Consider the following 27,704-nt stretch of genomic DNA (forward strand, 5'->3'; position numbering starts at 1 on the left):
TATTCCTGGTTGTCAACTTGACTCTATTTGGAAGGAACTACAATCCAGAACTGGAGGGCATGCCTATTATCCAGATTTTGAGGCTGATCTGGATATTGACATTAAAAATTTTGGACCAGGCAAGCAGTGCATGCCTTTAAATCCCCGGAGACTAAAGCAAGGAGATCTCTGAGTTCAAGGTCATCCTAGGACAAAGTAAACTCCAGATCCAGGCACGGTGGTACACACCTAAATCTGGGCCACACCTTTTGCTATAAATCTGCATAAGGACATTAGAAGATTCTCTTCTGCTTGCACTTCCTTGCCAGCACATCTGTTGGAAACTACTTCTACAGAAGACCAGATGAAACAACTAGCCTCGCTGGACCGAGCAACTCCTAGATTCTGGGGACTTCCCATCCACAGCTGCCCAGGGTTAAGTCAAGACTGCAACCTGTAAGTCATCACAATTAATCATATATAAAGGGGAAACATCCCATGGGTTCTGTGACTCTAAGAGAACCCTGACTAATACATCAACCAACCAGAGGAGAGGATGGGGCGCACCTCGGTTTCCAGCCAAGATAACTTACCTACTACTGCTTGCCGGTTAAAATGCTAAACCTATCCAGTCGGAAGTGACGTGCCAACACAGCCTCTCAGGTCAGCCACGTAATCCACCACCGCCTCAGACAGCCACCCTCCCCCAGAATTGTCCCAGAGACCGGGAAAAGTGGGGCCCAAAGCCCACAGCCCGTAGCCGCCCAGGCCTCTGCGGCTCCCAGCCCCACCGGGGACCAGCTAGAGCCTCCGTGGGCTCGCTGACACGGTAGCTCTGCCCGTCGCGGCGCGCTGCTGGCCATGGGTTTCGGCGTGTCGCCGCGCGCATGCGCGGCCGTCCGTCTCCCCGGGACCGCTCCGGTCACCCGGGCGCCAGCACCTCAGCCGCCAGGCGCGGCGGGTTCCCGCTCGCCCGGGACTCGCCGCACAGGCCCTCGCCTCCGGCTTTCCGCCGCCGCCCACCGCAAGCCCGGCTAGGCCGGGACACGGCAGCTCGGCGCGGCGCCGGTGTCTTCCATAGCCGCAGCGCGGCTTCCGCTTCCGGCGAGTATTGTGTGTCGCGCCGCGGGGCGGGGGTGAGGGGAGGAGGAAGGAGGGAGGCAGTGCTCCGGCGGCTCCGCGCCCGGCACTCCGGGACCCGGAGCCGGGAAGGTAGGTGCTGCGCCGCCGCCACAAGGGTGCCGGTGCCGGCTCCAGACGGCCGGCTCCTCACGCCACGGCCCTACGCCCGGCGAGCGCGTCAGCCGCCCGGCGCGCAACCACAGCTGCCTCCGCCCGCCTCGGGCCCGGAGGACGTTTGCCGCCCCGGCGACGTCAGCGCGTCCGGCGTTGCTTGGCTACCCCGCCGTACCCCTGTCCCGCTGCCTTTGGTCTCCCCGGGTGAAACTGACGCAGTCACCGCGGGTCTGGGCTGTGACATGGCAGCGGGCATCCCACCTTCACGTCACACCTCTCCCCCACTTAGACACGCATTCGTTCCTCCCTGCCAACCACGACGTATGCCCCCTCACTCTGGTCCTCACGCTCCCGATATGGCAGAAGAAGATGGAGACCGGGTGGGACAGAGTTGTGGCCAGTTGCTTGAGAGAGGCTCCTGAGGTGGCACCCAACAGTGATAAAAGGCAAAACGTGGACGTTTCTGACGTTATTACTTCCACTGAGCTAGAGTAATGGAGAGGAAGGACCAAGCCAGAGGAGCAAAAGGCCATATTATGGCTGCCTTCTACATTACCACATCACCCCCAGCTCCAAATCCTCTGTTCTTCACTAACCTTGAGTCCAGTTCTCTCTCATACCATCTATTTGCTAATTAGATACCGGTCTCTTTAAGTGTGAATATGATTCAGTTTTAGGTGAGGATGCCACGTAATATCTGTAAGATTGGGGAGGAGGTTGAGAGTCACTAGTCAAAACTGGATTCTAATGGGCAGAGAAGAAATCATCCAACTGAACTTATCTGGATCATTTCTTTTCTCCATTAAAAGGAGATAAGTTACCAACTCCTACTTAAAACGCTTCCATTTGTACCACCTGTATACAGAAATAATCATTGTTGACCCAGTTCATACCATGGCCACTTTTCCATCAAAGGGGAGACCTACCAGATTCCCCTCCTTTTGGAGGGGCCCCTTTTGTGGCAGAACGGAAGTAGGGATTATGGGACCAGATAAATTATGTATTGATATTTTAATGGAGTGTGGACCAGATATGTATCTAAGAGAACTTTGATTGTCTCTTCCCATTCACTTATTTATTGTGAGACCAAGTGGTTATATTTCATTTAGGCTGGCCTCAAACTTGCTGTATAATTAAGGATGGCCTTGAGCTCATGAGGTTCCTGCCTTCCCCTCCCCGCACTGGGATAATAAACATGTGCCACCTGGTATTAACCACACCTGGCTAATTTCCTCCCTAATCACTCCACTGAATACCCAAGGAATTAGTTATCAGTAGTGACTTTGAAAGACTGAAGTCACCGCTGAATGTTTAGAGTAGACTTGCCAGCTCTCCAACAAGCTGTTGACTTCCACTCTTAGAGCTGGTGTTTGTTGCTTTGCAGCCATCCCAGTTGCACACAGATAGAAATGAGGTGAGTGACAGTAACATCTTCTCCAAGAAGAGGACGTTCTTCCTTTGTGCTAGTTGGGGGAAAGGAAGAACTATCTCAGGTTTCCCTGAAAAGGTGTATTACTGTGGTGTAACTCATTCAGAGTAGTTGAAAAAGAGGAGCAGACAGTTGAGGTTAGACTCTACAATAAAGCTTCTATGATGTTGGACTATAAAAGTTGTTTTGAGTTCTTTGATGTTGACGCTGTGTTCATGTGTGAAGTTATTTAAAAATAGTAATGAGCTCTAGGGATGATAGCCCTTTTTTTTATTGAAAAATATTGTATTTGTTTAACAAGATCTTACTCTACAGCCCAGGCTAGCCTCATCCTTGTCTTGATCCTCCTGCCCCACAGTGAGCCGCCATGCCCAGCTAAAATCTTAGTACTTTGGCTTATATCTCATTTCCCATGGTTCCCTCCCCCTGGACCTCTGATCAAGCTAACCTAGAACTCACTGTGTAGCCCTGGTTGGCTTTCAGCAGATGACAATCTCCCTGCCTTGACTTCAGAAATGCTGGAGATATGGGTTTGAGTCACCACATCAGGCTCTTTTTCATTGTTGGTAATAAGAAAGCAGAGATTTAAATTAAAGAGATTCTGGGCACTGCTGATACCTGATACTTGCTAACTCAAAAAAAAAAAAAAAAAAAAAAAAACAAAGCATACAGCCACTGAGAGAAGTCGGACACGGTGAACAGACCAACAGGTGAAAAGGTGGAAAGGGGAAAATAGCTACATCTAGAAGTTTGGCTTACTGGGAGCTAGTATGAGGAAACAAAGTAACCCTCCAACTAACACTTCTCTTCTCTCTCTCCCTGCCTCCAAGTTATAATGGCAGAGACAAGTCTGTTAGAGGCTGGAGCCTCTGCAGCCTCCACAGCCGCTGCTCTGGAAAACCTGCAGGTGGAAGCAAGCTGTTCTGTGTGCCTGGAGTATCTGAAGGAGCCAGTTATCATTGAATGTGGGCACAACTTCTGCAAAGCGTGTATTACCCGCTGGTGGGAGGACCTAGAGAGGGACTTCCCTTGCCCGGTCTGTCGGAAGACATCCCGATACCGGAGTCTCCGGCCTAATCGACAGCTAGGCTGTATGGTAGAAATTGCCAAGCAGCTCCAGACAGTTAAGCGGAAGATCAGAGACGAAAGCCTCTGCTCCCAGCATCATGAACCCCTTAGCCTTTTCTGCTATGAAGACCAGGAAGCTGTCTGTTTGATATGTGCAATTTCCCATACTCACCGGGCGCATACCGTTGTGCCGATGGATGATGCTACACAGGAATACAAGGTAGGCAGCCAGGCCCATGGTGGCAGTGTGGGAGTGAGGGGAAGCAGCTCAGAATACATTCTCTGAGTAAGGCTACCATTATTCCTCTATAATCTCCTCAGAACTATATGCATAGGTATTCAGTGCATCTGGTCAGTTGTCCTCCACAAGAACAGTGAGGAATACCCCAAGTTTTCTGTAACTTACTGCAATAATATTGAGACTTCCGGTCTTGGAATATACCAGATTTTAAAGAAATGAGTAGAACCACTTGAAAAAAGATTTTGATTTCTTCATGCATGCCTTTTTACCTGTCTCTAAGTGGTTAGATTTGAATGAAAGCACATGTTAAAGGGACATCAAGGCAGGCGTGGTGACACAGCACACTTGTAATCCCAGCACTCAGAAGGTGGAAGCAGAAGGGTCAGGAGTTAAAGGTCACCCATGACAACTTGTTTGAAGCCAGCCTGGACTGCTGCTGATCCTAAAATAACAATAATAAATAAATAAAGGTGCAAAAGGTAGCTTCTGACAGGAGCAGGGTATAGCCTGGCACTAGAGACTGTTCTTATCATATACACCTTTGGTGGATCCCTAGTACCCCCAGAACAAAACAAAAACCCAGGTAATTTCAAATGTGATAGGCAGTTGTCCATAAGAAAATAGAGTGGGAACAGACAGTCAATGACAGCCAGACCACTAGATCAGGGGAGGAACGTCAGGTGAGCCACAGACGTGACATCTCCAGCTCTAGACAAGGGAGTTGGATCAAGAAGTGATGAGAGGGAGGAAATTAAATGACTGAGGTGTAAAGAATGCACCTCAGGTAGAGAGCACTGCCTAGCATGCTGGAGGACCCGGGTTTGACCTCAGTTCTTCAAGGAAGAAGAATCAGGGCTATAGAGACAGCTTAGCAGGTAAGAGTGGACCAACCCAGCAGATCACCTGAGTTTGGTTTCTAAATGGCTGTTCCATAGCCTTTAACTTGTTTCATGGGATCTGATGCATTCTTCTGGCTTCCCTGGGCACTGGCACACACATATGCACATACACTCAAGCAGACATTTACACATTCACATGACTAAAAGAATCTTTATCAACAGCAAAAGGAATAAGTAGGTTAGCCTCTTGAGTAATGGATGTACCAACTAACTCCAAATGCCACCTCTCCTGCTTTCTCCTAACCCTCAGGAGAAACTTCAGAAGTGCCTGGATCCCCTGGAACAGAAGCTGCAGGAGATCACCTGCTGCAAAGCCTCTGAAGAAAAGAAACCTGGGGAGCTCAAGGTAAAGCACTGATTGCTTCACTGTTCAACAACCCTTTAGTCCATCTGCCAGCTAGCGGGAGAACTGCTGTTCTCTCGGTGGTATTTCATCAGACTTCTCATTGAACACTGTAGGTTTGTTCCTTATCGTGAGTTAAGTTCTGAGGATGTTAGAAATGAAGAAAGGGAGCTGGGGAGATGGCTCAGTGGATAGAGGTGCTTGCTGTGCAAGCATCAAGACCTGAAGCCCACAGGAAGGTAGGAAGAGAAGAATGAATCCAGAGGTGACATCTGACTTGCACTGTGGCCTACATGCTCACCGACTCATCGTGGATATGCACACATTATATATACAATAAGAAGTACTTTTAAAATAAGCAGACAAAACATTTTATTTCTGCTTAGTCCAGAGAGTCCTTGCCCACTCTTCTCCCACTCCCAAGCAAGAAAAGAGGATCTCCTAAGAATGCAGTGATAGTTCTTAGGAAAAGAATGAAAAGTTCACAGGGGAGATAGGGAGGATCTGTGCAAGCGCATCCAGAACGGTTCAATAACATTTGTTGATTTGTTTTTAATTATTCTTTTTCAATTTTTTTGTGTATGGATATTTTCCCGTAGTTACCAGTGGTTGCAAGTGCCATGTGGATGCTGGAATTCAAACTCAGATCCTCTAGAAGAACAAACTCCTAGTGCTTTTAAATTTCTCAGCCCCAGAGAACCACATTCTTTTCATTTGTTTGAGGTGGAGTCTCAGAATATATCTTCACTGGCCCGGAACTCACTATGTAGACCAAGTTGACTCCAAACTCATAAAGATCCACCTGCCTCTGCCTCCCAGGTGCTGGGACTAAAATCGTACACCATAATACTTGGCTTAGAACTACATCCTTATAATTAAGTAAGCTAATGTAATGTTGATTCATAGCATAGCCAAAATGTCTGTCCCCTCCTCAGCTTCCACCTGTGCAGTTGCTGATAAAATGCCGTGACAAAAAAAAAGTGAGTTTAAGGGAGAAAGGTTTTCTTTGAGAGGTAAGAGTCTGTAATGTCAGGGAAGGCAGGGTATAGCTGCAGGGACAGGAAGCTAGCAGATCAGATTTTCATCCTACACAGGAAATAGAGCAAACAGGAAGTAGGGTAAGGCTATAAACCCTCAAAGCCTGCACCCCACCCCAGTGACATACTTCCCCCAGCAAAGCTCCACCTCCAAAAGGTTTTGTAACCATTGCAAAGGTCCCAAGCGCTACCAACTGTGGACCAAGTGTTCAAATGCATGAACCTATGGAGGGTATTTCTTGTTTACACCATAATAATATTTTAACCAAAGTACAGTTGCTTTCAATTTTTTATTTTTATTCAGTGATCTTTAATACATTTCTTTTATGACTGTTTGAATTCATCTTCCTCCCCTTTTTACTCCCTTGCTTTCCTCTCATCTCAACCTCAAAGACTGGACTATTAACCCCTTCTTAAACAGTTTGTAGGAGCAAGGCTTGGTATACATACATCTAATCCTAGTAATCAGGAGACTAAGACAGGAGGATTGCAAGTGAGGACAGCCAAGGCCAATAAGACCCTGTCTCAAAAATAAGAAAAGTTTCAAGTGTATAGAGACAGAGTATGGCATCAGTTTCCCAACACAACGGACAAAAATGCAAGTTTGTGAATAGGCATGATGGTGCACACCTGTAAGGGGGGGGGGATTAGCTGTGCTGAAATTAAAATTTTTAAAGTAAAAGTTCATCTATATAATTTTAAAGCGATTGTCATATCCAGTAACATCCGAGTAATTTTTATTTATTTATTTTTTTTTTTTTGTGATAGAGTTTATGTGTGTCTGGCTGGCCTGGGACTTGTAGATATCTGTCTGTCTCTGCCTCCTAAATACTAAGATTAAAGGTATGCACACCACTCCTAGCTAAGAGTGATTTTGATTACTAATCCAATATGTGACTATTTGATCCTGACTTCCCTAAAAGCCCTGGCAGGATGGCTTCCATGACACTATGAATGCACCAAGTACCGGCTCCTGCGATAGTGTGAGTTCAGCACAAGCAGTCGTGCCCTTGGTGACAAGGTGAAGTCTGAGAGGCAACACCCATGTATACATTCTCTCAGAGACCAGAAGTCGACAAATCTGGTCCCCTGGAAATAGAGATGCAGGCAGTTATGAAGTGTGAGTGTTGGAAACCAAGCTCAGGTCTTCTTGAAGGGAAGCAAGCATTCTTTAGTTTTTCAGTGGCAGACAGGGTTTCTGTGTGTTACAGAGCTCTAGCTATCTTTACTCACTTTGTAGACCAAACTGGCCTTGAACTCATAGGCCTGCCTCTGCCTCCAGGGTTTAAAGGCACGGACCACCACACCCAGCCTAGGAAGCCAGCATTTTTAACCACTGAGTCATCTCTGGCCCCTAAAACTTACTCCTAATGAATATAATTTATCAGGAGTGCTCATAACACCACTCGTGTTGAATCTGTTTAGGACAAAAGTAAGAATGAATCCTGCCATTGCCTACCTGAGACAGTGTCTAATGACCCTGTAATGAAAGCTAGTCTGCCATGCTTGCCATAGCTTCAGATCCACAACTGCTGAGTTGTGAGGCCCACAGGCTTTTGTGTGTCTGCCACTGTCCTTGAGCCTGAGCCCCGCCTCTCTGTCCCTGTCTACACCTTTCAGTCAACCCTGCTTCTCTTCTGAGTTGATGTTTCCCTTTCAGTCAAAGGACTTTTGAGACTCCTACACTGGGGAAGGTCGCTTGTAGAAAGGCCTAGGGGAGGACTTGCTGATAACCCTCAACGTGATAAGGCTACTGCTTGAGGCCTAGACTCTCAGACTTCAAGGATGTTTGTTAGAAGTAAAAGTATGTAATGTTAGCAAAAGCATGTTTCAGATTTTATACAACTAATTTACTAAAAAGTGTCTGGAATCTGATCTGGGGTGAGGAATTCTCTGTCAACATAAAAACAACTCTCGTATAAATAAGAATTTATTCTAGAGCTAGAAATGAGAGACCACACCTTGAAACACAGATTTAGGTTACCCCAGATCCCATGTTTCAACTTGGAAACAGTTTCATGAAGTTGTCATAGTAACAGAACAAAGAAAAGCAGAAAGCAAGGCATCTTTGAAATGCATTGGTAGAAACAGTAAATAGGTAGTTACAACAAAGTAATCAGTCACAGGCCTCAAGCTGTCTGATGACACTTGGTCTTCTGGTTGCTGAAAACTGGGAATTTATTGATACATTTATCTTTTGATCTGTTAATTACAGAATGTTAGGTCCAGCACAAAGGTAGTCAAGGAAAGGACTGTTTAGGAGATTAAAGGTAGCCCAAGATAAAATGTAATCAGGCTCTAGGTCTGCAGCAGTCCAAACTCTCTACACACACAGCAGAGAGATTCCTTCCAGGGATTCTCAGTCATATCAGAAGTGACTTCAGCTGTTTAACATGGTTTAAAAAAAAAAATACACACACACACAGCAACCAATACAAGTTCAGCCCTAAAGTCAAAATATATGCTTTGCATCAACTCATTAAACTGTTGCTGGTTCTGATCACTTCTTATGTGTTCTCTTGTTTTCATCAGGCTAATGTCTCACAATTATAAATGATGGGCATCTTTGGCTTCCTAGTGTCTGTCTACATCAGAATATCTCTGATATGCATAACTAGATATCAATACATCATTGAGTTCTTAAATCTTGAATGTGTTTTATTAAAATATAAAGGGTTAATGTGGGCTTAAAACACACGCACACACACACAAAACCCAAGTACTGATTGTTTTAAATCTTCCCACTGATTTGCACTGTGGGCTGTCTGTTGGGAGCATGCAGGTAGCAGTATCCCTTACAGGAATAGTCTTCCCAGTGACAGAAGTCTGTCCTTGCCTAGTGGATCTGGGAGAGACTCCCTCATGCCTTCTGGTCCTGATGGCATCTCCCTTGTTCTCAGAGACTGGTGGAGAGGCGCCGGCAGCAGATCCTGAAGGAGTTTGAGGAGCTGCACAGGCGACTGGACGAAGAACAGCAGACTCTGCTCTCACGGCTGGAGGAGGAAGAGCAGGACATTCTACAGAGACTTCGAGAAAATGCTGCTCACCTTGGGGACAGGCGCCGGGACCTTGCTCACTTAGCTGCTGAGGTGGAGGGCAAGTGCTTACAGTCAGGCTTCGAGATGCTTAAGGTTCGGCCTTTGCTCCTGTATAGTTCCTCAGGTCAGATGCAGTCTAGCTTTGTGCAGGCCCTGCTGTCAGTGTGCTATGTACCCTTTCTCTACCTCTGTAATTCAGGGTTTTCTTCCAGGGATGTGCTAAGGGGCAGCTCAGATCTCTACTAGCCTTTCTATTTGTTTGGGTTTTTTTTTTTTTTTAAGTTTTGGTTGTTAGGTAGTTTTCTGTTATTGGAGGGGGGGTGCTTTGGGTTTGTTTTTTCCTTTTTGGTTTTTTTTGTTTGTTTGTTTGGTTGGTTGGTTTTGTTTTTTGGGGGGTGGGGTTGTTTGTTTGTTTTTTCTAGACAGGACTGTTCTATATAACAGCCCTAGCTGTCTGTCCTTAACTTATTCTGTAGACCAGGCTTGCCTCAAACTCACAGAGATACACCTGCTTCTGTCTTCTGAGTGCTGGGATTAAAGGCATGCACTATCATACCAGGCCCAGTTTTTTTTACATCCTTAATATCCTTCTGTCTTTTCAGAAATTATGTGCTTGAAGCTAGAGAGATGGCTCAGTGGTCAAGAGTACTTGCTTCTAATGAAGACCAGGTTTAGTTCTTCTCATCACCCATATGGCAGCTTACAAACCTCTATAACTACAGCTTCAGGGGTTCTAATACCCTCTTCTGGCCTCTTCAGACATTGCTTGCACATGGTACTCATACATACAACATACACATGCAAGCAAGACACTCAGACACATAAGTCTTTTTTTTTTTACAATGTATATAATTTGCACCCAAAAAAGATAATTTGTTTCAGAAGATAAAAGTCTGTTCTACTTGGAGATAAACTATGCACTCAGAATTTTGTAAATGCAGTTACCATTACTTTCCAGTCCTAGAACTTAATGTACCTCGTGCCCAAAGGGGGGTTGGGTAAAAGCGTAATGAAAAGGATACTCGTAGTATGTTTACGTTGTAAAATAGTCCATTGCTACCGCTAAACACTTAAATAGTCTTATCTCAGAAAATATTACTGCCATTTGAGTCAGTGACGTTATCACTGTACATTTACATGTACATTATATGTTGCTTAGTATCTATCCCTGTGTCTTGACTTGTGTATGCTTTGCTGCTAATCGCATTAAACTGGAAATTCTGCAGGGTGAGATTTATTGTGTTTGTCATCTGGATCCCAAGGAGTCTCAAATCAGGACTGATATAAATTAGTGTTTATTAACCAGTGTTCTAGACAACAAAATCCAGGCCACAGTGGGAAATGTTCTGTGTCACCAGGCTGGAATTGTCTGTACTGCTCCTCATGATGCAGAGGTGTGTGGTTGGATTTGGAGGACAAAGATCAGACACACCTCTGTCCTTGCAAGGAGCCTGCAGTGTCTGAGGAACAAAGTCAAATGCACAGAAAATGCTATTGCCGTGCTTTGTTATGGCCGCCAGTTAGAGCATTCCACGAGACGACACACTGGGTCCCTCCAAGTGGGGCCCTCGGCTTGCCTGGTGCCTAGTGTGCAGATCTAGAACTGTAGAGAATCATGTCCATGAAATCTAGGACCAATCTTACTTTCTTTTTCTCTTTTCCTCTAGGATGTGAAAAGTACCCTAGAAAAGTAAGTGACTATGCCTCTCTGGGTTAGGTCTTGCCTTAGAAACTGGGTTTAGTAATGACTTGGAGGAAGTAAGAAAGGGGAAGACACACAGATACAGAGATGAATGAGCCTTTGGGAGTGATAAATCTCCACAGGCTATGCTTAGCCAAAGCTGTGAGAACCGAGCTGCTCTGTGCCTGTAGGTAGCTATAGTTCTGTGTACTTGGAGTACACAGCTGTGTGCCTGTAGCTGTTCAAAGAAGATGGCAGAAGAGGTTGGGAGCACAGGAGTACAAGTCGTGGAGGATGGCTGTCCATCTGCATGAAATGTGAGGCTCACTCTTAAGATACAGATGAGTCAGGGGACCACATAGCTCTGGGTATAATAAAGGAAGCCGCTGTCTACAAGGCAGGAGAGTGGGAGAGGTCTGGTCTGCTTTCCAGTAAAGATGGCACCACTTACATATTCAGAGGGCTACAGCTCCCCTGTCTCTGTTCTGACTTTCTCTATCTCCCATCCTTCCTAGATGTGAGAAGGTGAAGACCATGGAGGTGACTTCAGTATCTATAGAGCTGGAAAAGAACTTCAGCAATTTCCCCCGGCAGTACTTTGCCCTAAGGAAAATTCTTAAACAGCTAATTGGTGAGTTGTTCCCAAAAGGATATACTGGCAGAGGGCATGCGGAGGAGTGGAAGGTTCAGTTCCTTCCAGTGAGTTTCACTTTTCTGAGGCCCACTCCACCTGCCCCATCACCAGCTTTTGGTCTCACCTTGAGTTCAGAGAAGAAGCCTTATGCGTCATCAGCTCTACATAGGGACCCAAATGTGGTAACTCGTCAGGTGGAGTAAGCACAGCATTTACCATCTTAGCCAGGAAAGTGAAAGGGGACATCTTTAATATTTATGCAGGGAAAAGCAGTCACAAAGCAGGACTGCTTCAGGATGCAAGTTCCTGTTCATCCTCTCCCCTGCCCCTACCACCCACTTGATATGGCTCCTTCTCTCTGGCTCGCCCTCAGACAGTGCCTTTCAATTGCATACAGCAAAAGCAAGCATGATCTGAGGTTAACCAACCCACAGTGTTCTGGGGACCTTGCAGGAGCCAGGCTTTGTACAGGGAGGATGGGAAAGTGAGGCAGGGATGTTTAGCTATTCCCATCCTCATCTAGCTCCACTCTGGCTTCTTCCGCCAGCGGATGTGACCCTGGACCCTGAGACAGCTCATCCTAACCTCGTCCTGTCAGAGGATCGGAAAAGTGTCAAGTTTGTGGAGACAAGACTCCGAGACCTCCCTGACACACCGCAGCGTTTCACTTTCTACCCTTGTGTCTTAGCTACTGAAGGCTTCACCTCAGGTCGACACTACTGGGAGGTGGAGGTGGGTGACAAGACCCACTGGGCCGTAGGAGTATGCCGGGACTCTGTGAGCAGAAAGGGCGAACTGACTCCACTCCCTGAAACTGGCTACTGGCGTGTTCGGCTGTGGAATGGGGACAAGTATGCAGCCACCACAACGCCTTTTACCCCTTTGCACATCAAGGTGAAACCTAAGCGGGTAGGCATATTCCTAGACTATGAGGCTGGCACGCTGTCTTTTTACAACGTCACAGACCGTTCACATATCTACACCTTCACTGATACTTTTACTGAAAAACTTTGGCCCCTCTTCTACCCAGGGATCCGGGCTGGTCGAAAGAATGCTGCACCACTTACCATCAGGCCACCAACAGACTGGGAATGACAAGATGCAGTTTAACTGGGGTGAGGCAGGGTCAGGAGAGGTGGGCCTTCCTAACTGGCCTGCTGAGTATCTTGTGTCTGCGTGGTTCCAGTCTTGAGCCATCTTGAGAAACCACCTCATCTCTGGGATGGTTTGTGTGAAGGAGTAAGGATAGGACTGGGCTGCATGACCAAGCACAGATGAGTCTCCCTCCTTGCTGTAGTGAGAGAGGACGCCCAGGGTCCAGCAGGCTTCCTAGTGCACAAGGACAGGTTGAGAAAGAAAAGGCTTTTCCAGAAACAAAGTCTATAGGAAAGGGTCTTAACTTGCTCAAAATGCAGGGAACAGAAACCTTTAAAAGGTTTCTATGACTCAGAATAGCCTTGTTCCTTGTGGGAGCGCATAGGGGTCCATCTGTATGCCTCTGTGTTGGAAGAGAAGTGGCAGTTGGGGTTGAGGAGCTTTTCTGGGGGCAGAGATTAAAGTTAGGAGAAGGATCAGGGAGAGGCTGAAGAGGTGGTTTTAGAAGTGAATGAAGGGAAAGGGAATTTCTTTGGTCTCTTTTCTTCTTAGGGTAGTGCTATCATTACCCATAGGATTAGCCAGAGGTTCAGATTTGGGGAGAAGGAAAGGGTGGGAAGAAAGGAGAATCCATGTCCCAAAGGCTTGGGTTATCCCTGGTTCCTGCAGTTGGCTGTCTCTAAAGAGTGGGCACTTCTTGTTCCCTTCTAAAGGTGAGATGGAAGTAATCCTGCAAGACATACATCTTCCCTTCCATTGTTTCCCAAGGCAACTTGGAGAGGAGTCAGACGTTGGAGGAGAAAGGTGTAGCCAAAGCCCTGGCCTTAAAGAATGTTACTAAGTAGTTATTCTCAAATTGTCCATCTTGTCCCCTGGTTCAAATATTTAAGGAAAGAAGGGGAGGTAATGGAGTCTTTCTCGTCCCATGAGAACAGGGTAGAAGAGGGTGGTTGTGTAGCAAAGGGCCAGACAGACAGCTAAGTTTCCATCCTTCACCCGTGACATTCCCTTTCTTAGAGAATGTAAATTATTTTAATTTTAGGCCAAAATAAACAACCCATAGGGTACATATCTTGTCACAAAAGGTAATGTGATGCATGCCAAACCAAACAGCTTGGATTATCTGCTGCCTGGGTAATCTTCACACAAGATTGAGACAAGAAACTGCATGGAGGGCATTCAGTCCCTCCTACCACCTCAGCCGGACGTTGTCCACTCTCCTCTTACCTTTGTGCCTTGACTGTGGTTCTTTGTGGCAAGATGACTTGGTTGGTGAAAATATGGAACAAAGGATCCACTATGTGGCCTCGTGAGTTGTGTGGTGATTTGGCAGTGGCCCTATGTGAGACTCACTGGGTGGCTGTGTTCTTAGGTCTCAACCTCTGTCCTTAATGGAGGTTTGGGTGGGTTTAGGAATCCACATTGTAACACACCCCCCTCATTTGACTCTGAAGGCTCATACAAAACACCCAGGGTAGTTTCAGCTTACTCTGACCTGGAAGCCTGGTTCCCCACACATCTGGCAGGGGTCCTGACATGAGATCTCCACTCATAACCTGTACTGATGTCTTCAACTTGGGATTCAGCTTGGATCCCTCTGCTTCTGACTTTGGATGATCTTGTCCAGTAACTGGGAATCAGAGGCAAAGTCCAAGCCAGCCTGAATAAATGAGAAAAGGTCAGAGGAAGGAGGGTGAAGTAGTTACTGATAGATAGTCAGGCTGCTGTCTGGCTTTTTTGGTGTATGTGTGTGTGTGTGTGTGTGTGTGTGTGTGTGTGTGTGTGTGTGTGTGTGTTTCCATGTAACCAGCCCTTGGAAGAGTAAGTGCCTTCAATTGGAAGTGGGAGAAAGCTTGTGTTCTTTGCTCAGAGATGCTTTGTCCTGTTAACTTAACTTCTCCCTTGTGATCTGATCTTTCTCACTTTCAGGCCCACAGACACCAATGCATTTTATTTTTGAGATAGGATCTGGCGATATATCCCATCATTCATAGCCGTATTATAGTAGTCCTACCTCAACCTCTCCAGTGATGAGATAGAATATAACACCAATTATTCTGGGCATTGTTTTTGTTTTTAACGTTATATCAGTCCATAGATGTCCCAAGCACCTGCCTGTGGCTTTAGGAGAGTAAGAAAGTCTAGCCCAGTGTTCACCACAAACAGTCCTCTTCCCAACCACCATACGGTAAAAGACCGGACTTCTGTTACATTTCACTATTTTTAAATCCTTTACCTGCTCCACTAGCTGTGCTGGGCCCTACCTAGTACATACATGAAGAATACCAAACTAGGGCCACCTGCCAGGAAAGGATGCACACACAGCACCCAGCACCAGTGGGGTTGTCTGAACTCTGACATAGGCAGTGGCGGTGCTGTGGCTCTCCTGTCCCGCACTACAGTTCCCATCAGACCTTGCGCACGTCTGAGGCGGGACATCCGCAATAAGAGGCCGACCCTCATGGCGGGCTCAGTGAAGGACCGGGAGGCCTTCCAGAGACTCAGCTTCCTGTACCAGGTGAGACAGCGCTCAAGGTGGGTGGCAGTCTTGTGCTGTGGCCGTGTGACCCCGATAGCTGTCCTTGTCTCCAGGCTGCACACTGCGTCCTCTCTCAGAACCCCGAGAACCAGGAGCTGGCTAGGTTTTACTGCCACACAGAGAAGACCATCGCGAAGCGGCTGGTCCTGAGGCAGTAAGGCACAGGACATCGGGCGGGACCGGAGGCGTGGGCTGGTGGGCAGGCACCGACTTCCTCTCCTCTCCCAGGGACCCCTCTGTGAAGAGGACGCTCTGTCGCAGCTGCTCTTCTCTTCTCATCCCGGGCCTCACCTGCACGCAGCGCCAGAGACGTGAGTGCTACCCCCAGGGACACGATGCTGTGGGGGGTCACTGGAAGACCGGGCAGGGCCCAGCAGCTCCTCCTGGAGGTGAAGGCTTTCCGCAGCTGACTTGTCCCTAAAACCATCTTGGACTATATGACACAACATAGTTTTTATTTTAAAAGGAATTTTGTTGTTTAATTCTTAGGGTGCGTTAAGTACTACTTGCTGGCTGTGTACTACTTGCTGGCTGTGTAGGTTGTGGAGGTTCATGCCTTTTATCCTAGCACTTGGAGATAGAAGAAGCAGGTGGATTTCATGAGTTCATCCTGATCTGTATAATCCAGATCAACATGCAGGGCTGCATGAAGAAACCACATCTCAAACAAAAAGCACATACCTTCTCTTTGTTTCTGGTTTTGTTTTTTTTGGGGGGGGGAGGGTTGTTTTTGTTTTGTTTTTTTAGACACCAGGCTGGCCTCCAATTCCCTGCAGTCCCCTGCCCCACATCCCTAGCTAGGATTACAAGCATGAGCCAACACATCCAGCTACTGGAGCAGTATTTTTAAATGCTTTGATTGGTAGGGAGGAAGGTATGTCGTGATAAACAAGAGGCAGACAGTCTAGAAACTGGGATTCCCACACAGAGAATGTGTGTTAGGGTCTTGGGAGATGGTGCAGTGGGTAAGGTGCCTGGTAAGCTGAAGTATGTTAGGGCCTGACTTCAGATCTCCAGCACCTGTGTGCAAGCAGGCTGTAGCACCAGCCTTGGGGAGCAGGTGTGGCAAGATCCTGGGGGCCTCTCTGGCTAGGCAGTCTAGCTGGAAAAATCTAGTTCAGGTTCACTGAGAGACTCTGTTCAAAAAGACATGGTGGAATGTGATCAAGAAGGACACCAAAACTAGATTTTTGTCCTCTAGATTTTTGTCCCCCGCATATATACCTAGATGAATGCTCCTGTGCACACACGTCCGCACTCATAACACTAATACGTATGCATGTAGACAATATGAATAAAAAGAATCTCTGCTATAAGAAAATGAATGCTTGATAGGCTGGAGGTGAGCAAGATGGAAAGAGGTGAGACCAGATGGGAAGCTAGACTTAGAAGAGTTCCGAGATATTGGTGTGTATGCAGGCCTCCCACATCATCAAATCTGCATTCCAAGCATAAATGGGATGGAATTTTTGTTGATGGTGGAAGAAAAACTGCATACAAAAAAAACAAAACCTTTTCCTCAGAAGCCTGGGCACTCTCTTCCCCTTTCCCATTTATGCCTCAGGCCGAAAGGGGCAGCGCTGGACAGTACAGACCTGTTTGACATGCCAGCGAAGCCAGCGGTTCCTCAATGACCCCAAGCATCTGCTCTGGGGTGACAGGCCTGAAGCCCAGCTGGAAAATCAGGCAGGTAAGTGGTGGTACGGAAAGATGGAGGAGCCCCCAAGAGATAGACAGTGGAGAATGTAGACCTGAAACGGAAGGAAGGTGAGCCTGATTAAGGGGTACCACAATCTCAGGAAGCTGATTTTTCTCTGATTCTTTTCCACTATCTAGATTTCAAATCATCAGAACCCCTGCCAAACATACCAGATCTCTCTAAGGAGAATGTGCAGACTCAGGCTTTAAACACCACTGAATGAACTCACTCCCTTTTCCAGATAAATAAAGTTTTGGGTTGTTTTGACTTGTGTTCTGTGGTATCTCAACTGGTTATATCTTTCTCTGTGGTTTTGTTTTGGTCACCATAATCTCTCCTTACATCTTTGTATTCCAACACATAGGCAATCCCCGGTTTCCATATACCATTTGGACCCATTAAACAGCTCCTGTCTTAAGGCTCTAGGGCCCCCTTCACCCCTGCATCCTCAGTACAATGCCTTGCTTGGAAATCAAGGGTCATCATTTCTTACAAGCACATTGCCTCCATATTGAGGTGGTCCTGACTATTGGGAAGGAGAGACACTTTATATCTGGGCCTACTCAGACGTGGCCTTTTCCTTATCTGGAAATTGTCTTCTATAGCATCATAAGGTAAATGGTTCAGGCCTGAAACAAAAATTAAGCACTGGCAGGCTCCTTAATATGCTCCTTAGGTAAACTCACACGTCTTCTCTGTTATCTTTAGAGAATCTATCTACTCAGGACAAAATTTGTAAACTAACTCCTTTGCTGCATGTAGATTATAACGTTACCCCCAAAAATATAGAAACAAAATTCAGTATTCTGGGAGTAAAATTTCGTCCCCTTTAGCCCTGTGTTGCACTTAACCTAATAATGCATAAGAGTCTCTTCATAGTATGCCTTAAGCAACAATGATTCTACTTCAGGGATTTGGAGGGTATCAGTTCCCTAAGTGTTCCCAGAAGGCTTAGTGTTCCATTGGCCAAAGCAAGATGCATTTCCAAGGCCAGATTCCATGTGGATGTGGCTATCTACAGCACTGTCGTTTAACCTATGTCCAGAACTCAGCCTTTCCACTAACTCCACAAATCAGTAAATTATCTGCATTAAAAGTACTAAGCTGGATGTGGTGGCACCCACCTTTAATTCCAGCACTCACTCTGGAGGCAGAAGCAGGAGAAGCTCTGAATTCAAGCCTAGTATAAAAAGTACTTGGCAGTATTCAGGTAACTATGTCCCTTAGTTATTTGTCAGTCCATTTCTGGAGTTGTGCCTTGCTGGATCACCTGACAGCCATTGGGAGCATATGCTCTAACAGCACACTTCATTCTTACCTGCAGCCTGCATCTTTAACTCATGTTCTTTGGCTTCTCCAGTAAGCCTCGTAGCTGATGGTCCTTGACTCTTGCACACTAAATCTAATTTGTGGATAATTGTGTGTGTGTGTGACTACACACAATAGAATATGCCCCAAATAGGATAATAGCCAAAGGAACTCTTGCCCAGGCTAACCTAAACTTTCTATATAGGCACTGATAATTTTGAACTTCTGATCCCCCAGCCTCCAGTTCTGGGATTTCAGGCATTTACCAAAACACTCAGTTTTTATGTGGTGTTAAAGATTGAACCGTGTGCATGCTAAACAAGCACTTGTCAACTGATCTGCCTCATCCTTAGCATAGGAGCTGGAAAGCTTGAGTTTTGATTTCATGGTTCAATCAAGAGATTTCCCCAAGTGTGGACCATTAGGATCAAGTTCCAGATGAAAAAAAAACAGAATCTAGAGGGCTGGAGATATCACTTCATGGTTAAGAACACTTGCTGCTTTTGCAGAGGACCAGGGTTTGGTTTCCACCATCTACACAGGAGCTCACAATTGCCCATAACTCCAGTTCTGAGGATCTAACATCAGATCTCTTTGGGCTCCTGCACACACTATGCACATAATATGCCCTCACACATACAAATGAATATAGTTCCCTCATGAATCTTTGTGGTTTGTCCATGTGTTCTGGTCTAGGAGCCAGCTGTAGCTGTATGCATATTCTAAGGACTACGGCAAAGATTCTCAGACAGTGGTTATTAATCAAAGAGTACTTCAAATATAGCAAACCTTTGGTTCATCCTGGCAGCCTGATTGGCACTGTGGTCTCAGCTATTCAAGAGGCTGAGGCAAGACTAGCACTTGAGCTTGGGAGGCCTCGAACAAACCTTATCTCAAAAAAAAATCTAACTCCAGAGGATACAGGTTAGAGTATGCAAAAGGGGAGTTCCTGCACCAAATATAAGAACAAGTACCTGGCATTTGAAAGCTTTCTCAAGTACCTCTGAGACTCAATAATTTAAGATTCATGTCTCTTCAAAACTAAAAGATAACAAGATTAGTCCATTTAAATGAGATCAAGTGATGAACATTTTCACTCAATACTTACATAAAATTGATCATTATCTAACCCTTAAATTTATTCAAATTATTGAAAATGAGTGTTAAAAAGCCAGGTGTTGTGGCTTTAACCCAAGCACTGGAGAGGCAGAGGCAGCCTGGTCTACATATTGAGTTCCAAAAGAACTAGGGCTACAGAGCAGGGGGTGGAGAAGGAGAAAAGAGAAAAAGAAAACCAAGACTGTAGGTTAAGTCCCCAGCCCTGAAGTGGGTGTGGGATGAGGGAAAGATGGTGAAAAGACCGAGCCAGCTCAGTCAGTCTACGGGTTCTCCAGGGAGGGATTGAGAATTAAAAAGAAAAAAAGACAATTAGTCCAGGTTTTTCCAGTCTACTTTTATATCATTCTAGGTACTAACGAAGAAAAAGGTCAGCCCGAAGTCATAAAGTAGTTAAGGAACAAAAGAGGGAAGGTCCGTGATTACGTTACTCAGGGTCTTAACGCCACCCGTCCGGATACAAAGAACAGGTTCCTCAGCTGTATTCATCTGGAGCCTACTAGCCTCCAGTCAAATTCCTGCCTAAGGACTACTTCCCTGTCCTGGCCCAAGGTCAAATTCCTGCCTAATTCCTAGGAATAATTTCATTTTTGTCGGCCTCACATAGTAGTATCCAATACTGTGAGTATACATGCTGGAAATAGGGGCTTCACTCTGTAGTTGATCTGAAGTCATTATTGAGCCCAGCGGAGGACTTGAACTCGGGGCAACCTCCCACTCAGGCTGCCTGACAAGCACAGAGATTGTAGGTTGAGCCACCGTACCCTGCTGGCTTTAAGATAATCAGCAGCAATTATAATACCTTTGGAGTGATAGCAAAATATATTAGAAAAGACAAATTAGACCCTGGTTCATCAGCCACCTTTGCTGATGATCAAAGTAGCTTCTCTTGGCAGACAGAGACCATTACAAAAAACACAGCTACAGCACACTCAGCTCAGGGAACGTCAGACAGAGGGACAGAAGACCAGGAAATGTGTGACATACTAATGTGGGAGGAGAAAAACTCAGAGTCCCATGCCTAGAAAGGGACTTTAGGCAAATAAGAAATGTTAAAGGGGAGGTGAGGATTAGTTTTCCTCAGGGATGAGCCTTCTAATGTTAATCCAGTGCAAAGAGGTCAGCCCTGGACTCCACTCCATAGGCTGTATTTATATATAATGTGTTTAAATATGTGTGTAACAGCAATAGTCATAAAAACTTTATGATAATAAAAACCATGATAAAAAAGAGACCATCTACTTGGGAGGGATTAAGGGAACATTGGAGTTGAAGGAGGACAGAAGAGGGCTTGGAGAGAGGAAAGAGAACAGGAAATTTATGTGATGATATTTAAATAATTTTTTAAATAAAAAAAGGCATATAAGGGAAAAGAGGCAAGTCTTGGGAGGGGGCCTGAATTAATGTGTCCACGGTCAGCGCCCCCAGCAATCTGTATCTACATAGCTACAACTAATATCATGGTTTTTCTCTTTTTAAGATTTACTTATTTTAATGTACACTGTAGCTGTCTTCAGACACACCAGAAGAGGTCACCAGATCCCATTACAGATGGTTGTGAGCCACCATGTGGTTGCTGGGAATTGAACTCAGGACCTCTAAGAAGAGCAGTCAGTGCTCTTAACCACTGAGCCGTCTTTCCAGCCCCTAAAGTGATACTCTTAAGTGGTACATCTGCTTGACCTCTCACTCTCAAGATGACTTCCTAGCTCTTTATTGTAAATTAAAATGCAAAAAGCAGACATGCTGTTGGGGTCCAGGAATCACCCCACACACAAGCCACATGAACATTGGTCTCAGTCAGATAAGGATTGAACACACACCCTAAGACTAATCTATCAGGACCCAGTTAAGAATTCAGGGACTAAGGCTACAACCCCAAACATTTCTCAGGGCTGGCTTATAAAGGAAAAAAACACAATGAGCTCATGTAAAGATGCAGGAAGTGCTGCCCAGTGGTCAGCTCTGACTCAGGCTGTTTTGGTTAGATAGAACAGTTCTAACTGACTTGTATTCTGATTGGTCCTAAGCAGAGCTACGGTTGTTGATTTTCTTTTGTTTTGTTTTTTTTTTTTTTTTTAAGATTTATATGAGTACACTGCAGCTGTCTTCAGTCACACACCAGAAGAGTACATGGGGTCCTGTTACAGATGGTGTGAACCACCATGTGGCTGCTGGGGAATTGAACTCAGGACCTCTAGAAGAGCAATGCAGTGCTCTCAACTGCTGAGCCATCTCTCCAACCCGGTTGTTGAATTTCTTAATGTTGACAAACCTCAGAACATACAGAACATTAACAGGGTATGAGGTCAGCAAGACCCTGCTCTGGGGCAAGCTATTGTTCTGTGCCAATGACTGGCAGGCATGTCATAGCAACAATTTGAAATAGCAGACAGGCTTCTTCAGGAAAACACCAAATGGTGGATGATACCGGTGCAGAGGGAGGGCCGGGAGGACCGGGGGCCCAGGCTTAGGAGGCCACGGCGGCTTCCGTGGAGGGTTCGGCCGCGGTCTTAGGGGCCGCGGTCATGGTTGAGGCTGCGGGGCTCAGGAGTGGATCCCTGTCACCAAGCTGGGCCGCCTGGTTAAGGACATGAAGATCAAGTCTTTGGAGGAGATTTACCTGTTCTCCCTGCCCACTAAGGAGTCTGAGATTATCGACTTTTTCCTGGGTGCATCTCTAAAGAATGAGGTTCTGAAAACCCTGCCAGTGCAGAAGCAGACCCGGGCTGGCCAGCAGACCAGGTTCAAGGCTTTCGTCGCTATCGGGGACTACAATGGTCACGTTGGTCTTGGTGTTAAGTGCTCCAAGGAGGTTGCCACTGCCATCCGAGGGGCCATCATCCTGGCCAAGTTTTCCATCCTCCCTGTGAGGAGAGGCTACTGGGGGAACAAGATTGGCAAGCCCCACATTGTCCCATGCAAGGTGACAGGCCACTGTGGCTCTGTGCTGGTGCGTCTCATTCCTGCCCCCAGAGGCACTGGCATTGTCTCTGCTCCTGTGCCCAAGAAGCTTCTGATGATGGCCGGTGTAGATGACTGCTACACTTCAGCCAGAGGCTGCACTGCCACCCTGGGCAACTTTGCTAAGGCCACCTTTGATGCCATCTCCAAGACCTACAGCTACCTGACCCCTGACCTCTGGAAAGAAACTGTGTTCACCAAGTTCTCCTTATCAGGAATTCACTGATCATCTTGTGAAAACCCACACCAGAGTCTCTGTTCAGAGAACCCAGGCTCCAGCTGTGGCTACCATATAAGGGTTTTTATAAAAGACAAAATAAATGAACTAAGTCTGTTTAAAAGAAAGAAAGAAAGAAAGAAAGAGAGAGAGAGAGAGAGAGAGAGAGAGAGAGAGAGAGAGAGAAAGAAAGGAAGAAAGAAAGAAAGAAAGAAAGAAAGAAAGAAAGAAATAGCGAATAGGCATGGAACAAAATGGGTACAGCTGTGCCAGGGGGGCAGACCTCAACAGTGCAAAATAAGAGCTGGGGAGAGAGTTGTCAGTAAAGTGCTTGACTTGCAATCACAAGGACCTGAATTTAGTCTCAAGAATTCAAAGTAAAAATAGATAGATGATAGATAGATAAATAGATAGATAGATAGATAGATAGATAGATAGATGATAAATATCCCAGTACTCCAGAGGCAGACAGATTTCAAGGCCAGCCTGGTCTACAAAGTTGTTACACAGATTAGTAGAACATTCTTGTAACCTTACCACTGAGGAGGCAGCAATAGGTGAATCCCTGGTAGGTGGATCCCTAGATCTCACTGGCTGCCCAGCTCCTAGCCTATGCAACAAGTTTGGGACCTTGTTTAAAAGAAAAAATTTAAAGCACAAATAAATAAATACATAAATACATAAAACAAGGGAGCTGAAGAGATATCTCACTGGTTAAGAGCACTGGCTGATCTTGAGTTCATCTTCCAGCAAGTACATGGTGACTCACAACCATCTAGAATGGAATCTTGAGCCCTCTGCTGGCATTCAGGTGATCATGCAGACAACATTCACATAAATAAGTCTTTAAACAAACAACACACACACACCTGTACCTGATGTGCATCCACACAACCACACATACATACATATACACATAAAATAAAAACAAAATGATGACATAATGGGTTCTTACAAAACACCCTTAACACATACCCAGACAACTGAAACTCAATCGCTCTTGGAGGGGTCTCTTAAGGAGAGCTGCAACAATGCCCAAAAGAAAGGCTGCAGGTGATTCGAGCCAGGAGCCAAAGAGAAGACCAGCAACTGTCTCCTATGCCTGTGCCCTTTACCGGAGTTGAAACCTAAAAGAGCAGCAACTTCAAGGAAAACAAAGACCACAAATGTCCTGGAAGAAAACAAAGATGCAGGTACCATAACAATTCCTGAAACCAAGCCAGAGTTGGAAAAAAAAAAAAAAAAGAATGCAACATGGAAAACGCTGAAAATGGGGAAGCCAACATTACTGAGGCACCCATTCCTAAAATGGAAGCTGAGGAAGTAAAAGAACAGATAAATGAAGACACTGAAGAGGATGGAGGAGAAAAGGAAGAAGCAGTGGCAGCAGAAGGCAAAGATGATGAACTAGAAGCAAACACTCAGGATGTGGAGAAAGATGAAGATGGAAAAGAACACGAAGATACAGGTGAGGAGCCAGAAGATGGAAAAGGGAAGAAGATGCAAAGGAGGGCAAAGATGATGAAAGGAAAGGAGACAACGGAAAAGAAGATGACAAAGAAGAAGACAATGGGAAGAAGGAAAAAGAAAAAGATGACAAGGAGGGGGAAGCTGAAACAGAGGAAGAAGTAAAAGAACAGAAAGAAGAAACTAAGGAGGATGATCAGAAATGCAAAGAGGAGCAAAACAAGGAAGAGGGAAAGGAAGGTCAGCATGAGAAAGAAGAAAAGGAAGGTCAACATGAGGAAGAAGGAAAGGAAGGTCAGCATGAGGAAGAAGGAAAGGAAGGTCAGCAAGAGGAAGAGGGAAAGAAAGGTCAGCATGAGGAAGAGGGAAGGAAGGTCAGCATGAGAAAGAGGGAAAAGAGAAAGGTGATGGAAAGGATGATAGAAAGGAGGAAGAAGAGCAAGAGGTTGCTGCAAGTGAGGGAAATGATGAAAACAAGATGGAGGCAGAAGAAGCTGAAAACAAAGACTTCAAACAAGATGGAGAGAAAGATGAGCCTCTGAGCATTGTCTAAAATTGCCCTCTGTGAGATCATAATTTGGTAACTCATACCTTCCTGTTGTAATGTTAATAGAGATAAATATTTTTATCTGATATTTTATAAACAGTGCCTTTTCTTTATCATCATTCGACCTCAGATCATCACCAAACAGGTTATTAGTTGCAAAATACCTAACATGACACCTTCATTCATTTTGTGATTATAATACTGCATAATATAAAATGTATACTTGCAGCTTTGTGAATTTCATTGTGTGTAAGTTATGTATTAAATCTTTGCATTTCAATTTTATTCTTATACATGGTAATTTTGCAGAGTAAGAGCATTCCAAAAGAAAGAATTTGGCACAACTTTGCTGTAGTTCTCTAGGTTACTTTTATAAAGAAGGTCAACTATTTTCAGGCAATGCTAAGAGTTAAAATTACCATTACCAATATAACTGTATTAGTAGCTTGAAAAATATAAATTTTAATTTCAGTTTTGAAGAAATTTGAATGTTTATTTCAGGAGGGCAGCTTTGATTATATGTGTATGCACAAAGTTTTGCTGGATATATTATAATAAAGGAGTTCCACAAAGAAAAATAACATACCCAGACTTAGAAATCATGGTCATTGGGCTGGAGAGATGGCTCAGAGGTTAAGAGCATTGACTGCTCTTCCAGAGGTCCTGAATTCAATTTCCAGCAACCACATGGTGGCTCACAACCATCTATAATGAGATCTGGTGCTCCCTTCTGGTGTGTAGGCATACATGAAGGCAGGGCATTGTGTATGTAATAAACAATAAATCTTAATAAACAATAAAATTTTTAAAAATCATAAATGTCTTACTTTTCTTGTCATTGTGACAAAACTCCTAATGTGGGAAGGAATTTATTTATTTTTGGCTCAAGCTTTAAAGGCCTTGGTTTGTCATGGGAAAGCAAGTAGTTCACATTATGGTGGCCAGAAAGGTACAGGAAGAGACCAGAACAAAAGGCATCCTTCCTCCAGATAGATACTGTGAGGCAACATCTTTTAAGTTCAGACTCCATTTTAGAGAACATGACCTAAGTTTGAACTCAGGCAAACTAACAGGCTCTGGTTTAGTTTTTTTTTTTTTTTTTTTTTTCTTCTTTTCTAAAAAAATATTTATTTACTATATATGAGTACACCGTAGCTGTCTTCAGACACACCAGAAGTCAGAAGAGGGCATCAGATCCCATTACAGATGGTTGTGAGCCACCATGTGGTTGCTGGGCTTTGAACTCAGGGCCTCTGGAAGAGCAGTCAGTGCTCTGACCACTGAGCCATCTCTCCAGCCCTAGCAGCAGCTTTATTACAATAAATTCCTGTCATTTGTGTTACCAGAGTTTGAATGTGTTGGATCTGAGAGAACCTCATAACACAAAGGCTTTACCACAATGTTTACACTCATAGACTTTCTCTAGAGCATGAATAATTCAATGATGAAGACTGTGGAAAAGTTCAAAGTCTTCACCATGTTGAATGCATGTATAAGGTTTCTCTTTCATGATAATAAAGACTTGTGAAATTTGAAAAGATTTCACCATATTTAATAAAATCATAGTTTCTCTCCAGTATGGATTGTCTCATGATAATGAACCCTATGGAAATGTGCAATGGCTTTATCACATTGAATACTCTCTAAGATTTCTCTACAGTATGTTTTTTTCCCTTTCTTTGAATATGACTGACATACAAAGGCTTTACCACATCGCTTACATTCATATGGTCTCTCACCTGTTATGCATTATTCTATGTATTTGAAGATGATTGCTATTTACAAAGGCTTTATCGCACTGATGACATTTATAGAGCTTCTCTTGAATGAGTCTTTTATTTACTTGAAGAGTACTGTGACTTGCAATAGGTTTACCGAATTGCTTATATTTATAGGGATTCTATCAATTTGTATTCTTTTGTGTCTTAGGAGATGTTTTGTGTAAAGGCATTACTTCATTAGTTACATTCAAGTATTTCTCTCCAGTACATGTCCTTCTATGTATTTGAAGACAACTGTGCTATAATAGGGCTTTAGCACATTGGTGACATTCATAGAGTTTCTCTCCTGTATGTAGTCATTTATAAATTTGGAAGACACTGCTTTGGGGCAAAGGTTTAAAACCATATTGGTTAAATTCAAAAAGTTTCTCTTCTGTATGTGTTTATAATATTAGAGACCACTGTTTTCCTGCAAAGGCTTTACCACATTGGTTACATTCATACAGTTTCTCTCCTGTGTGTGTTTATGTCTTTGGAGATCACTCCTTCCCACAAAGGCTTTACCACGCAGTTTACATTCATAGGGATTCTCTCCTCTATGTGTTCTTTTATGATATTGTAGACCACTCCATTGTGCAAAAGCTTTATTACATTGTTTACGAATTTCATAGGGTTCCTTTCACTTATGTGTTTGCTTGAGTGTATGTGCACCGTGTGAACACGGGAGGCCAGAAGAGGCTACCCCACTTCCTAAAACTGGAGCTGTAGGCAATTGTCAGTCACTGGGTGAGAACTGACACCCGAAGTTTGATGCATTGCAAGTTCAGCAAGTGCTCTCTTCTAGCCTCGATGTTTGTTTGCGTGTGTGTTTGTTTGCTGTGAGCACCATATTTTAAGTTTTTCAATGTTACATTCTTCATCTTCACATCATTTCCAATACTAGATGATGGAACGTTCCTGTTCTTGCTTTGAGAGTGCGGGGTGAGGAGGGCGCGGCGGGAGGGGCAAGACTCTAAGATGATACTTAGGGTTGCTTTTAAATACTGAAAGGTTTCCCGGTCTTAAGTCTAAGTTACTTTTTGGCGGTAGCTGACAAGCCTCTCTGAGTCACTAGGGGGCTAGAAACCAGCCTCCGGCATTAGGACCTGGTCCCGAAACAGCTGGAGATTAAGTAAAGCCTTTGTTCTTTACCTCCGCAGTAATTTAGCGGCTCAGGCTGTGAAAGTGGACGGAAGAAAAAGGAACACTTTGAAAAGTTATTCTAATCATTATTTCTAAGTTCTTCTTTAAAACTCAAAAAATTCCCTCCCCAGATATGCTCCCCAAAATAAAATTCTCTTAATTTGTAAATTCCCTTTTAATTTCTGATTCTCCTCTGCTGTCCTTCTCCGTCCTCCTCCTCATCTTGCTCTCTCCTCTCTTAACCGCCATGCCTGCAAACGGTCC

At 44.9% G+C, this 27,704-nt stretch overlaps 2 protein-coding genes and 1 pseudogene across 6 annotated transcripts in view; all 3 read left to right on the plus strand.

Moving 5' to 3' along the window:
- LOC308437046 (small ribosomal subunit protein uS5-like) overlaps positions 1-22,532 on the plus strand; it is a gene marked incomplete at both ends in the record, with an annotated part of 62,752 nt that extends 40,220 nt beyond the window's left edge. Inside the window, one exon of the mRNA XM_080938090.1 lies at positions 21,926-22,532. Within this exon, the coding sequence (XP_080794216.1) occupies positions 21,926-22,532 (607 nt within the window). The remainder of the gene's footprint in view (positions 1-21,925) is intronic.
- Positions 1,139-17,183, plus strand: LOC308437017 (E3 ubiquitin-protein ligase TRIM39). 4 transcript variants are annotated; one of them, XM_080938057.1, is made up of 11 exons: positions 1,139-1,191; positions 3,475-3,932; positions 5,103-5,198; positions 9,133-9,363; positions 10,938-10,960; positions 11,467-11,582; positions 12,133-12,317; positions 15,273-15,373; positions 15,448-15,530; positions 16,784-16,909; positions 17,056-17,183. In XM_080938057.1, the coding sequence occupies exons 2-11, from the start codon at positions 3,480-3,482 to the stop codon at positions 17,139-17,141; spliced, it is 1,500 nt and encodes a 499-aa protein (XP_080794183.1). In that variant the 5' UTR covers positions 1,139-1,191; positions 3,475-3,479; the 3' UTR covers positions 17,142-17,183. The 4 variants fall into 4 exon arrangements, with proteins under 4 accessions (XP_080794183.1, XP_080794180.1, XP_080794181.1 ...); XM_080938054.1 differs by lacking the exons at positions 15,273-15,373; positions 15,448-15,530; positions 16,784-16,909; positions 17,056-17,183 and having other exon boundaries at positions 12,109-13,980; XM_080938055.1 differs by lacking the exons at positions 15,273-15,373; positions 15,448-15,530; positions 16,784-16,909; positions 17,056-17,183 and having other exon boundaries at positions 11,467-11,586; positions 12,133-12,268.
- Positions 22,533-23,554: 1,022 nt separating the features above from the next.
- LOC308436726 (high mobility group nucleosome-binding domain-containing protein 5-like) lies at positions 23,555-27,465 on the plus strand (annotated as a pseudogene). The gene is made up of 2 exons: positions 23,555-24,284; positions 27,458-27,465. The product of its transcript is annotated as a high mobility group nucleosome-binding domain-containing protein 5-like (transcript).
- Positions 27,466-27,704: the final 239 nt, after the last annotated feature.

Source organism: Micromys minutus (assembly GCF_963924665.1).
Source record: "Micromys minutus genome assembly, chromosome: 25".
NCBI classification, from domain to species: Eukaryota; Metazoa; Chordata; class Mammalia; order Rodentia; family Muridae; genus Micromys; species Micromys minutus.

What these genes read in the sequence shown, in the direction of transcription:
- LOC308437017 (XM_080938057.1), top strand. Translation starts at nt 3,480, where the DNA reads ATGGCAGAGACAAGTCTGTTAGAGGCTGGAGCCTCTGCAGCCTCCACA. An exon ending in AGAAACCTGGGGAGCTCAAG is followed by an intron (nt 5,199 to 9,132) that starts GTAAAGCACTGA and finishes CCTTGTTCTCAG; the next exon opens with AGACTGGTGGAGAGGCGCCG. An exon ending in GACACTACTGGGAGGTGGAG is followed by an intron (nt 12,318 to 15,272) that starts GTGGGTGACAAG and finishes CCTTGTCTCCAG; the next exon opens with GCTGCACACTGCGTCCTCTC.